At 37.2% G+C, this 17424-nt stretch overlaps 2 protein-coding genes across 4 annotated transcripts; one reads left to right on the forward strand and one right to left on the reverse strand.

The window, feature by feature from the left end:
• The first annotated feature begins 926 nt into the window (after positions 1–926).
• On the forward strand, positions 927–7301 carry LOC117984647 (T-cell activation inhibitor, mitochondrial). Of its 3 annotated transcripts, none has more exons than XM_069500473.1 (13): positions 927–1030; positions 1273–1393; positions 1512–1629; positions 2094–2229; positions 2603–2707; positions 2901–3018; positions 3439–3541; positions 4217–4308; positions 4960–5060; positions 5151–5297; positions 5674–5805; positions 6347–6491; positions 6957–7301. In XM_069500473.1, the coding sequence occupies exons 3-13, from the start codon at positions 1578–1580 to the stop codon at positions 7041–7043; spliced, it is 1218 nt and encodes a 405-aa protein (XP_069356574.1). In that variant the 5' UTR covers positions 927–1030; positions 1273–1393; positions 1512–1577; the 3' UTR covers positions 7044–7301. The 3 variants fall into 3 exon arrangements, with proteins under 3 accessions (XP_069356574.1, XP_034827165.1, XP_069356573.1); XM_034971274.2 differs by having other exon boundaries at positions 1010–1152; XM_069500472.1 differs by lacking the exon at positions 927–1030 and adding an exon at positions 1035–1156.
• cos (kinesin-like protein costa) lies at positions 7055–15121 on the reverse strand. Its single transcript, XM_034971257.2, has 6 exons — positions 14618–15121; positions 12372–14299; positions 11552–11770; positions 10592–10725; positions 9741–9861; positions 7055–8637 (listed from the first exon to the last, which is right to left on the reverse strand). The coding sequence occupies exons 1-6, from the start codon at positions 14892–14894 to the stop codon at positions 8518–8520; spliced, it is 2799 nt and encodes a 932-aa protein (XP_034827148.1). The 5' UTR covers positions 14895–15121; the 3' UTR covers positions 7055–8517.
• Positions 15122–17424: the final 2303 nt, after the last annotated feature.

A 17424-nucleotide genomic window follows, 5' to 3' on the forward strand; every position in this document is an offset into this window, starting at 1 on the left:
TCGTAGCTTTGTAGCTTGGACGTAGTTATTTCAGATTTCTTAGATTTCTGAACAGATCTAATAATAATAATTTCTCACTCCGCCGCAATATACAAAAGTAAGCAGGTAAGCACTTTGAGAACGTGAATGGAAGAACGCTACGAGGCAAATCTCCAACCTAATGGTCTGACAAAGGAGTCGGTGCTCTAATTAGGTAGGTATACGATGCCCTGATTAACAGTAACCGGCATTAGGGTAGGGCGCCGTCAGGTGACGTCCAGGGACCAGAGACGCCGCTTTGCGGGGACGTTGCAGGCACCTACCTTTACATTGCAGATAAAGTGCGCGACAGGTCGAGATGACAATCGGAGTATGGGGCGGGTGGACAACTGGACACGCCGCATGTCACCCGCGCTATTCCGCACCGGGTTGGAAGAACTTGGCAGTAACAGCGTTTGGCTTGGTTATGGTTGGGCAATCTAGGATACTAAAATTATGAGTTGGCTACCGAGGATCTATTCTGTACACTGAAGAAAAAATTTCGTGCTCATTTCGCTTACGCTTTTATTCCATGATGATACAGTTTAGGCAATAGATAAATATTTTCTAATCGTTTTCCAATCTATTGAGAATTTTATTTTAGAAAGTGCTCACTTTGCTCGTATTCATATTTTTTCATTATATTATTATTATTTGCTTTACATTTGAATTTTCCCGTTTTGCAACAGAATTTATTTTTGCACGGAATTAAATATTAAGTGCACTATCATGTTTATATGGCACATCTCTGCATTTTTCTTATTCTAAAATCTAAAGTTAGGCTTTGCAACAAAAAACAAATTGATAAGCATGCAAAGCTGGAAAAAAAACAAATAATCTATGTTTAAACCATAAATATAAATCACAGCCTCACATGGCCTCACATCACAGCCTACAACTAAACGTCAATGTATCAACTATCAATGTCAAGTTAACATATAACTGTCAAAATATTGGTCAAAGGTATCCCTATTAATCTGTGTTCAAAGTGGTCAAAATGCACAAGGTGTAGGTACGCAAAAAATTAGCAAAAACATGTATTAGTTAAAAAATAGTGCACACAGCACAACTCTTTCCATCCTCTTTTGAGGAATATATTAAACTATCCAAAATGTATTGCCGCCTGAAGATACAGTAGGTTACGTTGAAACGCTCAAAAGTTAATTTGAATTTATAGAACATAACCTACGCTTCATAGGTTACCTGTAATGTCCTATAAATTAAAATTAATTTTAACTAACATTTTCGTTTTAGATGTGGATGTGTAGGAGGAATTATTTGCAGATCCTTGAGCTCGGCAGAAATATCCACCGCTTTAAGGCCATTTTATTTCAGTGTTCATCCGGATTTATTTGGAAAGTATCCAGAACAAAGAGTAAGTAAAATGACACTTAGATTTACTGTAAAAAAAAACATTTTCAAGTATGCAGGTATACCATCTGCACTTTTCTATCCACTAGGCACTAGATACTATTATAACATTTTTTTTTCAGAAAATTAATGAAAACTCACTGCAACAGTTAAGTGCACTAATAGAAGCCCAGCAATCTAGTCAAAATATGTCCATACCAACCCTTCCATTCTATTTGAGACAAAAAGACAAGCCAGAAGGTAACTGTAAATTAATTTGTAACTAGCAGATCCCTGTGAGTTTATCCTCTTTGTTTGTAGGATTCTGTACCCGAAGGATACAACAAGACTCTATTACTAAGTCTCTGCTGTCTGTGTCTGTCAGCAGGCTTTAGTCATGAACCGTAATAGGTAGAGACTTCAAATTTTCACTGTGTATTTCTATTGCTGCTATATTCGTTCAAAATGACCTCTTTGCAAATTAAAAATAAAAAGTAGATAGTGTTATATCTTGTAGGATGGTGTAGACTGTAGAACCCTTTGTGTGCAACTCCGACTTGCACTCGCCAGGTTTTTTTTTATTCCTCTGAAACCCTGATTTTCTATGATGTATATAAATGTCTAGTTATAGTAAATATGACTTACATGTACTTAATTTGTAACTTTAGATTTACTTTTTCTAATATGTATTGTCAATTGAAATAATAGAAATTTTGTAATTTTAGGTAATTTTAAACTAGTTAATATACAACTAAATAGCCAAAATGTGAGAGAGACAATAGTGAAAATCTTGAATGCCTGTGATATCTCAACTAATTTTATAGACAAAATACCCAGAAGTTCAAACAAACCACATTCCAGGTCTGTTTATAGCTCTTTTTAATATGCATATTTTGTTTGTTACATTTAAAGTAACTGCTGGCTTGGCTTATTATGACATGATAGCCTTAGGCGCAAGACACACAGCAGCAGCAAGTGAAGTGGTGACAGAGGCTTAGCTTCCCTTTTTATCAACTTAATCTATTTACTTTAAAATATGGCTGAAATGTTATAATGGAAATGTGCATGCTCAACAAGATGATGCACGAGTTGCGGATAGGAAAATTTTAGAAAAACAAAATGAGAAATACTTAATTTGAAATTTAAATGTGAATTTTTAATAATAAGTAAATGTATCACCTAATAAACCTTACTTCATATGGTTGGATTTTTGAGTATTTTAAATATTTTTCAGGAACATTGATTTTACTAAGGCCTATGAAAAATACACAACAGAATTTGAAAAAGCAGCAGAGATGAAAAGAAAAGTTGAAGAAAAGAAGGCTATCACCAATATTATGTATGTTATTTTTTCGTTTTTTAAATCCAATGGAAACTTTAATTCTCCAAGATAATTAGTATCCTATTGGATCCTAGTATCCTATCTCTGCACCAAATTTGGTCAAAATTAATTCAGCAGTTGAACCTTAAAAAGATAAGAAATGGACAGATACATTTTCGTATTCATAATATTAGTGTTGGTGGTGTTTCAGAGAATGGATATATGAAAACAGTGATCTTGCAAAGGAAAAATATGAATCAACAAGAGCTACTAGACACCAAGTTCAAACCCTAATAGAGAATCTCTGCAAAACATATGGTATAAAAGAAGTTGGTAAAGCCTACATGAGTTTTTAATACTTTTTTCGGTAGTTTAAGAATATTCGCAAGCATAAACACAGTCTTTTTACCCCTTTTTCGCCACCCAATAAAGCAAAGTGGGCAGCAGAAGACAGAATTTTGTCCTATTTTGGTCAGTTACCTCGGCAAGCACGACAAGAAAAAAAAATCATCCCCACTTTACATGTAGGGGAGCTACCCTAAAAAAAATCACAATTTTATTTCACTTTGTCAGCCTGATTAATATTAACACCCATGCCAAATTACAGATTTCTAGCACTAATAATCTCTGAGACCGAGGACGGACGGACGGACAACAACAGTCAAGACACCTTAACTAGATGACCCGTCTTGGCTTCGCTTTAGACGCCGTAAGAAACTTGACCTCTAATAAATTGAATGTTTTTGTAGGTCAAATATGACAGTGGTTGGAATATCAGTCATATCAGAGGCGCTCTACAAAGCCTTGCATCTATGGCCTCGCAGCATACCATACATATGGGGAATTTAAAAGGTATTTGCCCGCCAGGCAGGCTTTAAAACAAGTATTTTGAAACACTGTTTAAAGTCATGTTTAAAACATAAAAAACATCAGTAGACAGGTCGAGATGGCAATCGGGGTATGAGGCGGGGGGACGACCCGCACACACCCGCGCTCGTCTGAACCGGGTTAGCGCGGGGGCTGTGCGGGTGTACGGGGCATTCCCTTCCCGATTGCCATCTCGACCCGTCGCTCACTATACTGGTGTTTTGATTTAAACAAGATGGGTTGAAAAAAGAACTAAAAATCCTCAGGTGGTAAATTTTTATCTATGTCTAATATTTGTTACTCTGACATAAAAAAATTGTGTCAGAGTAACATATAGAGTCCTATTATAATGGTTCTCTGTTACCTTAAATAACGAAATTATTTATTACTAGCTGATGCCCGCGAATTCGTACGCGTGGATTTAGGTTTTTAAAAGCTCGTAGGACCTCTTTGATTTTCCGGGATGAAAGTAGCCTATGCCCCTTTCCAGGTCTTAAACTATACCCATGCAAAAATCACGTCGATCCGTTGCTCCGTTCCGACGTGATTGAAGGACAAACCAACAAACAAATACACTTTCACATTTATAATAGGGGTAGTATTATTATTATTTGTAGGTAGGCAAGAAAATATTAAGTAAATAATTGTTTCTAATTTCAGCCAGAACAATAGCATTAGGTCAATTCACTGGCGTTAGCTTAGATGGTGATGTCTTTCTCAATATTATCGACGTCCGACACGAATGGCTTTCGGTAAGCTAATCTTGTTTTCAAACTCTAAACAAATCTATTTCAATCATGAATGTAAAATACCTACATAATACAAAACCCTAAACAGTTTAGTCTAACATCATTTTTAAGCTAAGACTGGTGGTCATACGATCAGAGTCTGTGAAAATACGTACCTTTTTGTTTTGTATGAGAGCTTATGACATGTATCGTAGATAATCGCCGGTATTCTCACGGATGTCGGAAGTGCAGTGCGTAATCGCCGGTAATCTTATTGAGTTGGGGCATTATCGACGCGAAGGCATTATTTCGAAGTAAACTGAAATTTAACTCCATCGAGCACAACTACATTATTTGTGTAAGTCACTACAAGAGTGTCAGCCACACACTATACTTTTCCTTCGCTGCGGTCTTGCGCCGTTTGGATTCAGCGTGCTGTAACACGTTTGATTCCGTCAAGTCCGCCTAGTGGGAGGAATTTAGCTCCAGTACGCAATGTGCATAATATTTTTGGAACAAATGCCCTCGTCATTTTTCAACTAGATTTAGATTAGTTAATTCAGTATAGGTACTTTGGAACTCTATCGTTTTGTCTCTGCGCCAATGTGTGGTGAGCCTAACCAGAGTACGAAACGTAAGTTTAAAAATAAATAAATTTAAATTGCTTATTTACAGTTAATAAAGAAAGTTAGGCAAGAAGACAGTGCCTTAATAGAGATCCCTAAATATGAGAGAGCCTTATCCAGTATACTAAGGGACATACACATCTGTAGAAGGTATGTTAGTCAAGCAGGAAGTTTAAAAAGCGAAGCAAAATGATGCGTAATTTTTTAAAGCAATAAGCTTTGAGCATTTCATTATTTCAGGAAATTCATGCCAAAGGTGTCAGCAGCCCAGTATTGCAGCCATCTTAGACAACTGATCACATCAATAGGAGACTTTTATGGCAACGGAAGAAAAATCCCCGAATCTGTACCGGAATCTCTTAGTAAATACGAAATAGTCGTTGAACCGTAAGTGCCTTTGTTTTATTTATTCATAGCAGTGTAAGAAATTCACTGAAAGCATAATTGATGTTTGCGGAAGACCCAGCATCGCAATATCGCATACCTGCTCAAACAAGTAATAAAAGGTCTATTGGCCTAGGCAATACTCAGGAATGCCTAGAGCGCTTAGTTCAACCCAAAACCTGTTTATGTCCTATCATACTTTAAAGAAATAGACCATCTAAGTACTTTCTGAGATAAGTGCTTTTAAACAGAGACGTCGCTAAACGAGCTAAAGATGATTTTTGCGATTCAAAAACCGGCCGTAAAAAATAAAACAAGTTAGTTCTATTGATCCCTCTAGTTTCGTCGTGGTATTTTTCAGCCATTATTTGATTTTTAGGGAAGCGGGTCCTCTAATGGTGTCACCCACCGGCCAGTTCATCACGCCTTCATCATGCCCTGCGGAGGAACTCATCCCTTTCATTGCGACCCACCTCGACGAAGCCACGACCCTTCTCACCGAGTATAGCATGTAAGTATTATGAATATTTCAGGAAAGCAGGTCCTCTAATCGTGTCGCCCACGAGTCAGCATCACGCCATAGTCATGCCCCTCCGAGGAACTATTCCGTTCATCAAGATGAAACCATCCTGCTCAACGCGACCCACCTCGACGAAACCATCCCGTTCACCGCGACTTACCTCGACGAAACTATCCCGTTCACCGCGACCCACCTCGACGAAATCATCCCGTTCAACGCGACCCACTTCGACAAACCCCTCCCGTTCATCGCGACCCACCTCGACAAAACCCTCCCGTTCATCGCGACCCACCTCGACAAAACCGTCCCGTTCATCGCGACCCACCTCGAAAAAACGGTCCTGACTCCCGTTCATCATTGTGACCACGTGAAAAATACGGCCAAACTGCAGTTTCTATCATCAATGATTATTTTGCTTGACTGTAATTGTCAGCAAGGCAAACAAGCAATTGCATAAAAGTTCATTTTATTTCTGTACGATCGATTTACTGTAGGTTAGCTATGATATTTGACTTCTTAAATTTTTTTGCAGTAATAAACATGTGGAAAAGGCGCTTTACATAGAAGTGAAGGAGCGTTTTGGGTTACTGGAACTTAAAAAGGACGACAGCATCACTCCGGGCCTCATGATTATGTGCTGTCAGAGACTGCTTACTCGAATTGATAAACTAGAAACAGTAAGTAAACAAGGCATTAATCCAATCCGAAAAAATACCGGCCAAGTGCGAGTCAGACTGGCGCACTAAGGGTTCCATACATGGGTTTTTTCGACATTTTGCACGATAAATCAAAAATAAATAAAAATCTGTTTTAGAATGTACAGTTAAAGCCCTTTCATATGTTATCTTACTTTGAAAATTAAAAATATTAATTATTTTTTCATGACGCATTTTAAATTTTTTTTTGTGATAAGTTCACGGTTTTCGGATTTTTCCTTTACTTGTGCTATAAGACCTACATACCAGCCAAATTTCATGATTCTAGGTCAATGGGAAGTACCCTATAGGTTTTTATGACAGACAGACAACAAAGTGATTATATAAGGGTGTGGATGAATTAGCCACTTTTTCATTTTGAGGTACAGAACCCTAAAAACAATAAGCCGGTAACCTGACATTAATGTTATTACATTTTTGTTTCAGAAACTACGAGGAAATATTTTGTACGTCACCCACTACTATTCTGTACTATCAGAGGGTACATTATGTATACCTTGGAATTTTAAATGAATACAAATTCGATCGAGTAAATCATCAATTTATTGACAAAGTCGAAATATTTATAATATTTACAGCATCTATACAAAAGAATTTATTTTATTACATTATCTTAGTCGAATATTAGAAAATAATATTATAATATTTATGTAGAATTGTAGAAACTTAGTAAAGATGTGATGAAATGTCTAGTTTAATTTTTTAATATGTAAATAGCTTAGGTATAATAACGAATTATTACAATTAGGTACAATAAATCAGTCTAATAAGCTCAAATAGTTTTATTTAATTTCCCTCAAACTTCCAATTATTTTGGTGTTCTAGTGCTGATACCACTACATTACGCGACTAGCCGCAAGCTTCACGTTTTCAATAGGTTAGTCTTAGTAAAAGTTAGATTTCGAGTATCAAAATTCGAAACACTAAAGTCAAATTAAAATGAACATAAAGTGCGTTGTACTAAGGCTTGCGTTCGTACTTAGCAAGCACAACAAGCGAAACTGCGGAATAAAAATGGAAGTCCTGAGTGTAATATGACTAATTACAAAAACAAGAGACATTTTCATTTTCTCGCTACTCTGAAGTAGCAACATGGCGGATTGCGCAGGTCATAGATTAAAGATTAAATACACAAGCCCGTCTGAGAACTGTTTTTGTACAATGTGCAGTCATACGTCTCGTTTTCAGATTGGACTACTTGTTTTGCGCGTACTGTAGGTACTGGAAAGATGTAAGTGACGACGTCACTCATTGAAGATGACGTCATGAGGAATGCTCATTTTTTAACGTAGAATATTATACAACTGTACAAATCGCAACGTGCGGCTCGTTTCGTTAGTAATATGCAATCGGCTTATATCAAATACTAGTCAGCAAGTTTGTTTCTATTTTAAGATCTATGTAACATTTCTAAATTTTAGTACATGTATTCGATGATTTAACTATTGTCAGTGCTACTATTGAACACAATTTTAATAAATCTTCAATGATCAAGACTAGGGTACAACTAACTAGAGCATATAAAAATTTATTTTAGGTATTTTAATCAATTTAATCTCAATATTATGCTTAGTAAATGTCTCAGTATTATGCTTTGAAAATTTATAAATTGCAAAAGCAAGTGTCAAAATTATCAACTAGGTATATTGAAATCACAATGTACTTACCCTACATTATCTCAGCTACATTAGATAGCTAAAGCAGCTGGAAGAGATGTATACCAATAATGTAAACAAAAGTTTTTTAAAGCTATACAGTTGGATCTCTAAAACTCGCTTTTCCACCGACTTCATCAGCGTCAATAAAAATCATCGGGAATCATGTTTGTTTTTCCGAGATAAAAAGTGCTAAGCATAAGCTAGTTAGACTTAAAATATTCATCAGAGTTAAAAAGTAAGTAGATCTCTTCGAACACTAGGAATAGAAGTAAATAAATAGAGAGATATAAAATTATATTGAGCGGTAAACATAAAAAGATCGCCCGATATCAGTTCTTCTTGCTTTGCTGTACAATCACCAACTTGTTCTTTTCCTTCGTCACTTTGGCCACGGGTAGGTATGTAGCCGGCATTAGTTGTCTCAAGTTTTGTCTGGGAATCACGGGAGCCTGAAAAAAAATTTAATTATCAGATATCGAATCGGATGGAATGGTGATGTAATATTTTTTTTGAAATCATATATTAATTATTGTTATTATTTAACCATATAACTGTTTATAGTTATTTATGCAACTTGTATAAAGAGGGGCATTAAAACACGAAAGTCGGTTTATCTCGGCTTCGCCTCGTGTGATAATAGTATGACTTTAGTGTTTTAATACCTAATTATCAACAGTTGCATACAAGACTTTATCTACACTCATAATATTATGAATCCTCTATAAAAGATTCTGAGTTGGAAGGTCCCGATCCCGATATAGTTATAGAAAAATGGCGGGGATTCGAATAACTTACTTTTTTTTTAAACGCGCGGCGTTCTGGTAGTGAAACGCGCGTGAATGTCAATGTTCTTTTTTTGAAATTCATAGAAATACCCATAAATACCACGGATCACGACTTAAGGTTCGGTTAGAACGAGACAGATTTATGCCAGCAGTATAGCGCTGTCTCTTTTTCACAGGAGTGTTATAATGAAATTCAGTACAACATACTCGTTTGGATGCTTTAATGGTTATTAAGATATTGGATGTTTTAATGTTGGCAATAAGCTAACTGTTTCAGAATCTTTTATAGAGGATTTAAAGCATGGGTGTAGATAAAATATATTTTTCACTTCTCATGCTCTAAAGTTCTTTTTTATGCTGGCTGTGCGGACTAAAACTGCTTTGCATGCTCTTGTGCATAAAGTGTTTATAGGTAGCTAAACAGTATCAGTCTGATAACACATGGGTGACACAAAAAAATTGTAAGTATGTGTTACATAACCTCATACACATACTTACAATTGTCGTTTAATTGCTCGAATTTCACTTTAATAATGAAACAATAATAATTTATTATTATTATTGTTTAACAATAATATTTGTTAAACAATAATAATTTATTATTATTATTGTTTCATTTCGTCGCAATCGACGTGAAAAGGAGAGGGTATAACTCGGTCATAAAACACATTTTATGCCCTTGTTGTATAATCTACTATTCTTTTCAAGTTACGAAACTCTCGGTGGGCGAATCTGACTCACACTTGACCGGTTATTTTAAAACTTACCGGTGGGTATCTCGCGAGTTGTCTTACGCGGTCGACCAATCGCAAGGCGTCGTCTGACGTCTCCGAGTCTGTCGTCATGCCGAGCGACAGGGCTCGCAGCGAGTTGCCGCCGTCAACACACCTAAAAATTACATTTTGGATTTTCAAACCAAATTTTGAGGTAAATTGGTGCAAATAAACTACCTGTAAATAAATAATCACAAAACTAACAAATGGGCCTTTAAGTAGGTACTTACTTTACTTATTATTTCAAAATATCTTTAATTTTCTTTTAAATATTGATTGGTTTGCAAAAAACAACGTAACGTAAGGGTGAGATCTTTAGACCACACTGACTTTGCTTAGACTTAAGACGGAGGTAAAACGAGACAGATGTATATCTCTCAGTTCTCTCACATAAATCTGTCTCGTTTCAACTCAATCTTAAGTCTGAGCAAAGTCAAAGTGCGCTCTATAGATCTCAGCCTAAATGTTGATTGGAATAGCATGCTCTCACGTTCGACTTAGAGTATAGTATGCGACAGGTCGAGATGGCAATCGGGGTATGAGGCGGGGGGACGCCCCACACGTCACCCATGCTATCCCGCACTGCGTTATCGCGGGGGCTGTGCGGATGTGCGGGACATCCCCACCCCGATTGCTATCTCGACCTGTCGCGTACTTATACTAATGAGGTGTAGATCAGTAATACGCGGGTAATCCTCTATACTACACCTCAGATTAAGCCCGCTCTGTACACATGTTGTGTGTGTATACAGCAGTGCGTGTGTACACCTGTGCGTACCTGTGTGTTGTGTATACCTGTGCGTGTATACCTGTGCGTGTATACCTCTGCACGTGTGTGTAACTACCTGTGGGGCAAGGGCCTTGCGCGCTGCGCGTGTCGCCAAGCGGCGGCGGCACGCGCTCGCCACGCGGCCGCTTCGTCTGCGGCCTCCGCTGCGCCCGCTTCTAAGGCCGCACATGCACTACGCAAATCCACCACCTAATTGACACAAGTGCAACACTTATGAGACAGACACACAGATAGGTAGGAATGGATAAGCAACAAAATCACTTGGCCATTGGGCAGTCTTAGCCTGTGGTAGCCTCAAGCTGTGGTAGCCTAGTGGTTAGGACGTCCGCCTTTTAATCGAAGGTCGGTGGTTCGATCCCGGGCACGCACCTCTAACTTTTCGGAGTTATGTGCGTTTTAATTATTTGAATATCACTTGCTTTAACGGTGAAGAAAAACATCGCGAGGAAACCTGCATGCTCAGCTGAGAGTTCTCCATAATGTTCTCAAAGGTCTACCAATCCGCACATGGCCAGCGTGGTAGACTATGGCCAAAAATCCCTCCTCACTCTGAGAGGAGACCCATGCTCTGTAGTGAGCCGGCGATGGGTTGATCATGATGATGATGATTGGGCAGTCTTAAATGGTTCACTGATGGTTCACAGTCAGGCAAGGATGTAGGCTGTGGAATTTATGGAGAGAAGCCCAGGTTCAAACTGTATCGTAACCTGGGTGGTTACGCATCCATTTTCCAAGCGCCTATGCTTGGAAAATGGATGCGTATTATATAATGCGATAGCGTATACGCTATATTAATTTGTAATATGTGCGGAAACTGTTGCACATAGTCTGCTACTGCCCTGCTCTAATGCATAAACTAATCTTGAGAGCGAACACAATAGATCGGAGACGGTTGCAGTGATTCAGGGATATCAAGGACCTGTATAGCCCCAAAGAAGAAGAAGAAGAATCTTGAGAGTAGCATTCACTAAAATGGTAAACAAAACAGTATAACTAAATTTAAAAAACTACCCACCTTTTGAAAATACCTGTACAATAATGTCTTCATCTCATCATGGGAGAGCTTGTCAAGTCTGGCCATCAGCATCTGTTCCCCCCGGCTGCGGCCGTCCTTATTGTCTTGAGAGTCAGACAGAGAAGCTGATGGTGATCTTCCACATATCAAATTATTCTTATACTCTATCGCAGTGTCTATTGCCTCTATGGCCTCTTCACATTCAAGCAATTTGCGCTCCTAAAATTTATAACTCCATTTTAAATGCAAATATTGTGGCTAAATCTGTTGTACACAATCTCTAAAAAACCGGCCAAGTGCGAGTCAGGCTCGCGCACCGAGGGTTCCGTAGTACAGTCGTATTTTTTCAACATTTTGCATGATAAATCAAAAACTATGATTCATAAAAATAAATAAAAATCTGTTTCAGAATCCACAGATGAAGCCCTTTCATATTATGATACCTCACTTGATATAGTTATCTTACTTTGATAATTGAAAATACAAATTTTTAGTTCATGACCACAATTTATTTTTTGTGTGATGTAACCACAAATTCACGGTTTTCAGTACCCTGTAGGTTTCTTGACAGACAGACAGACAGACAGACAGACAAACAAGTGATCCTATAAGGGTTCCGTTTTTCCTTTTGAGGTACGGAACCCTAAAAATTGACACTTTGACAGGTCTAAATCTAGTGCTATATTTTTCTGCAGGAGACATTACGAAACGTAAAATAGCAATACAGTTTAGACCTGTCATTTTAGTTTACTTTCGAGATGTATGCCCAAGAGTTAGCCACATTGATAACTTAAAAAAGTATTATATTTTGTAGTCTTACCTCTGAGTCTGAAAGTGATTTGTACATTTTTCTCTTATGACCTAAGCTACAACGTTGTTCATGTAAACATTCTCTTGTTTTTCGTAAATTTTTGATCTCCTTACGTAACATTAACTCTTTTTCTTTCGATAATTCTAAATTCGCTAAATCATTGGTTTTTTCCTTTAAAATACTATCTAAATGTGTTATCCTATGAGTAAAATGTTTTATTGAGTGAGATTTTTTGTCCTTTCCATCTATTGACGACTCTGATAGTTCGTCTAACTTTAATTTATCTTTGAGTAGTTCTATATCTAATGTATTTTTTCTTTTTTCGTCCTTTTTAATTTGCCTCTTAATTTGTTCTATCTGTTTCTTATAAGTCTTTAAATTTGTTTCATGTCTTTTTATTTCTCTTGCTGTATCTTGGTCTACTAAACTTGATTCAACCTTTTCTGTGCAGGGTTTACTGCGGGGATGTGATGGTTTACAAAGATCATCTATTAATCTCTGCTTAGCTATACAAAGATTTATTAATTCCTTTAACTGTGTTTGACTACTGCTGATCTCTTTTGATAACTTTCGTGCTAAAACCTGCTTTTGTGTATATTTTTCTTTAGTCATTTTGTATTTTTTACATATCTCATTTATCTTCGGAGAATCTATCATCTTAAGTAACTCCCTTTCAATTAACTTAGGCTCAGGATCTATTTCTTTTTTATGAGATTCTATAATAATTTTCTGAGATTCTGGCGAAATAGCTTTGGCAGCCACTTTCCTTAAAAGTTCCAACTGCTCTCCCGAAATACTTTCTCCAGGTTGAATAGTCCTTCTTCGCCCAGAATTAGACTGTGATGTCATAATGGGCAATGATTGTGAACCACTGGTTTCTGATATTGTAATATCATCAGAGTCAATGTGGTTCAAGTATTCTTCACACCTGTCAGCAAACAATTGATCGTTTTTCTCTCTAAAGTAATCCATTAGCTTTTCAAGTTTATCTTGAAAAACTGTTTCAGAGTGTGAATCCTCACTGTCAGATTCCACATCTGATTCACTCGGCTCACTCGGCTCTGTGTCCTCAGCTATTCTAGGTAAACCTAGTTTAGTACCAGTCTCCTTATTATCTGTTGTCATATCACTATTTAAGCATTCATCACACTCGGCCTTTAAAAATAGCCATTCACTCACTTGATTCATGTCAGTTTCTGATAAAGATTTAGACTGTAAAATTTTATTAAAAAGTCCTTCAGCATTTGAAACTAATTTGATCCACTGAGCTGTAGCAAATTGTAAATTGAATGCATTGTCTGTTGGCATAACAGCTTTGTCTGTGTATACAGGAGTATTGTGATCAGCAAATAAATTAACAGTAACAAAATTCTTAATACCTCTACAAAACAAACATAAATTCAGAATCTTGAGAGTATCTTGGTAATCATCAGGCTCTGTACTAATACAACCTATGACCCAAGTGAATGCTCTTCCACCAAATGAATCTCTTAGCATAGCAGTTAATATACACCTGTCATAGTTTATTTGTTTTGGTGGGTTTCCTGCTACTAGCTCTTTTATAATATTCTCTAAGGCAAATACGCCTGGTTCAGGATAAGCTGCGAGATCACAAAAGCTTGCTGTAGACATCCTGTGGTTGAGTATACCATTAGTGCCCACCCATTTTTGTTCCATACTGACAGTGAAAACTGTGTGGTTGTTGCCAATACATCTCTGTCGCCATCCTAACTGTAGATACTGGAAAGCTTCCTCTACATTGGTGCACCTCACCAAGCCCGCACCCAAAACATCAAAGATATTGTTGTTGACGACTTGCATCCATGTTATATGTAATATGTATTCTCTCTCTGGCAGCTGACCCAGCCTATGGAATATTTCAGACAAAAATCTTGGAACTATTCCTTGATCACATTCACTGTGTATACATTCAAAACCTGGAATATAAATTTTAACACCATAAGTTTTCATAATCAGTCAATCAAAAATGGTTTCAACTTATTTTCAGTAATATTATGGAACAAACTGGTTATACCAAAAAACAAAAAATGTCAAATTTAAGACTGGTTATACAAATTAAGCAGTTGATCATTGAACAACATACATCCGAGCTGTTGTTTTCAAGTGCACAAGCAGTTGACAACCGCAGTCCGCACAACCACTCAGAACAGTCTCGACTACTCAAGGGGGTTTGTGTATACCTATATTAATGAAAGTAAGATGGTTCAAGCTGCCTTTTACAAAAACTCACTTACCGGGGCCAAACAAAGTATAAGTTTTCCCAGACTTAGGTTGCCCAAAAACAATAACAGAAGTATCACAGCCATCTAAAAAGCAGTTTATCTGTGGTATCATAAAGGAATTAAACAGGTGGACTTGAGTGCAATCCACTGGTAGCGCTCTGTTCACATGAAAAGTTTGACCACTCTCTGTTATAACAATTTGTGTCACTGGGTTGCTAAATATGCACTGTAATGAGTCCGCAATACTCGGTGGTTTAAGTCGGATGGCTATTTGTACTGGTATATCCATTTTTTGAGCTCTATAACGATGAGTGTTACACAAATACTGTAAGCTCTCCGTACATATTTTTCACGCGGATCACTATTTATATTTTAGAAACTTATAGTAGTCCTACAATAGCCGCCCTATACTTCAAACTATTTACCAATTTACAAAACTTATTAGTAAAGCAGTTTTGAGTATTTTTGTAAACCAAGAAAAATTATTTAGATTTTAGCATAAAGATTTTAGACAATTTTTAACTGGTTTTACAGCTCTAGCCTCTAGGTTCTAGCCCACAGAGTACTTTTAACATATGTTCTAGCCTGAGGCATAGACTAGACTACACAACACCACAGACTAATATTGAATTTTTTTTAAATTTATATCACGGCCGTGAATGTCAGTCTTTTAAGGCCTACCAATAACTCGACAACACAATAGATAAATAATGCATAAAATTTTACTCCTCACGGGCCATTATCCTTTTTGTGTCAAATTTCATGTCAAAAGTACTATTTTAGTCCTCATTTAAACCTGAGAATCTTGGATGTTACCATCAACAAGCTCATTGATTCTTTGTCTGAGGTAATTGGAGGCTATATCAAAGAATTTCTAAGTAATACTTATGGGCTATATAAAGTCCTTTTCATGTTGTAAACAATCTTTAAAATGCACTAAGCTAGTTAAAAACTCACAAAAATCTACCACAACAAACGAACTTGATAACATCGACTACATCGACGAACGACAACATGGCCGACAATCACCGCCAACATAGTCCGCCGACATCATAGTTCAAAAAATCACCGCGGGACTTCTTTCATGAAAAGTAGGTATGTGAAAAGGACTTTACTTTACCATAATTTCAGCCTTGAATCTCTATGATGTGGATTATATACTCTTTGGCAGACACATAAGAAATGAACTGTCACTAGAACCCAGAGCCGTAAAACCAGTAAAAAAAACCGGCCAAGTGCGTGGCGGGCCACGCGCAGTGTAGGGTTCCGTAGTCACAATCCTCGAAAAACAGATATAACTCCTTAACCTGTGAACCCAACTTAGCCATGATAGTTTTCCTTTAAAATTGATTATACTATTACTACTGCTGTGAATTTTTTCACGTTCCTATATACTACCATTTGGCTGATTGGGGGACACACACTTAAAATTAGCACTTTAAAACATCATATTTTACAAACGGATCCAGAAATCGAAAAATGATGTTTCCACACCCACAGTATTTTTAAAAGACCTATTCAACGATACCCTACACTATAGGGTAGACGAGAAAAAAAATTCATTCCCACTTTATATGTAGGGGAGCTACCCTAAAATGTGTGGTGAAATAATATTAATTATCAAAATTTTATTTCACCACTTTGTCGGTGTGATTTATATTTATACCTATGCCAAATTACAGATTTCTAGCACTATAGTCTCTGAGATTAACCGAGGACGGACATGGCGAAACTATAATAATAATAATAATAATAGTTTTTTATTGTCAGGCATAAAACCCATAAACACATTTAAAAATTACAATAAAATAAAATACAATTTACATTACAAAGCATACAAATAAAAATAAAAAATACATAAAGATACCTTACAACTAACTGAAATGGTTAAAAAACTCATTTCAGATGTCACAGGTCACAGGTATTACTTTCTGTTCTTATCCTGGTGTACAGATAGCCAATAACTAAAAATAGGGCTGGGCATCCCTTCACAAACGACCTTGAGTATTGCATTGTTAGAGCTCCGAAGTCTTTCCCAAAAGGATGCCACGCGAGCTCTAACAATACAATAGAAGTCAGGCACCCCCGCTTCGGCAAACATAGTAGAAGCACTGCAATACCTCGGCAATCCCATGAGTATTCGGAATGCGTCGTTATATTGTACTCGTATTGCAGTGAACGACTTTTTAAGAAAGTTTGTCCATAACTGGCACGTATAAAAGCATTGGCAGTAGGCGTTAAATAAGGTTATTTTAACGGCCTTACTGCATTTGCTAAATCTACGCGCCAGCATATTGCAACGAATCGAGAGTGCCCTCCTTTCCCTCTCAATGTCGCTGTCATCTTTTAGATGCTCTGTCAGGATGTGTCCTAGGTATTTGAATTTCTGCACAACCCGAACTGCTTTACCATTTAGAATTACTTCTGGGATTCTTTCCGGACCTTTACCTGACTTGAATACAAGCATCTCAGTTTTGTTAACATTATATTTCAGCCCATGAGCATTAGCATAATGCTCACAAACCGAGAGCAACTTTCTGAGGCCTTTAATAGAAGGGCTGAGAATCACCATATCATCCGCATAACTCAAACTATTTACACATACACCATTGATGTGGCATCCGATCTTGGTGTCTCTCAGCTCCTCTATTAGGTTATTTACATATATATTAAAAAGATCCGGGGAGGTAATCCCACCCTGGCGAACACCGCAGTCTAATTTGTATGAATTAGAAGTCGCTTCGCCCCATTTCACAGTATTTGTTTGGTTTCCGTACCAGTACCTCAACAGACCTATAACTTCTTTTGGGACCTGAGAC

This window comes from Maniola hyperantus, chromosome 8 (genome assembly GCF_902806685.2).
Source record: "Maniola hyperantus chromosome 8, iAphHyp1.2, whole genome shotgun sequence".
Lineage (NCBI taxonomy): Eukaryota > Metazoa > Arthropoda > Insecta > Lepidoptera > Nymphalidae > Maniola > Maniola hyperantus.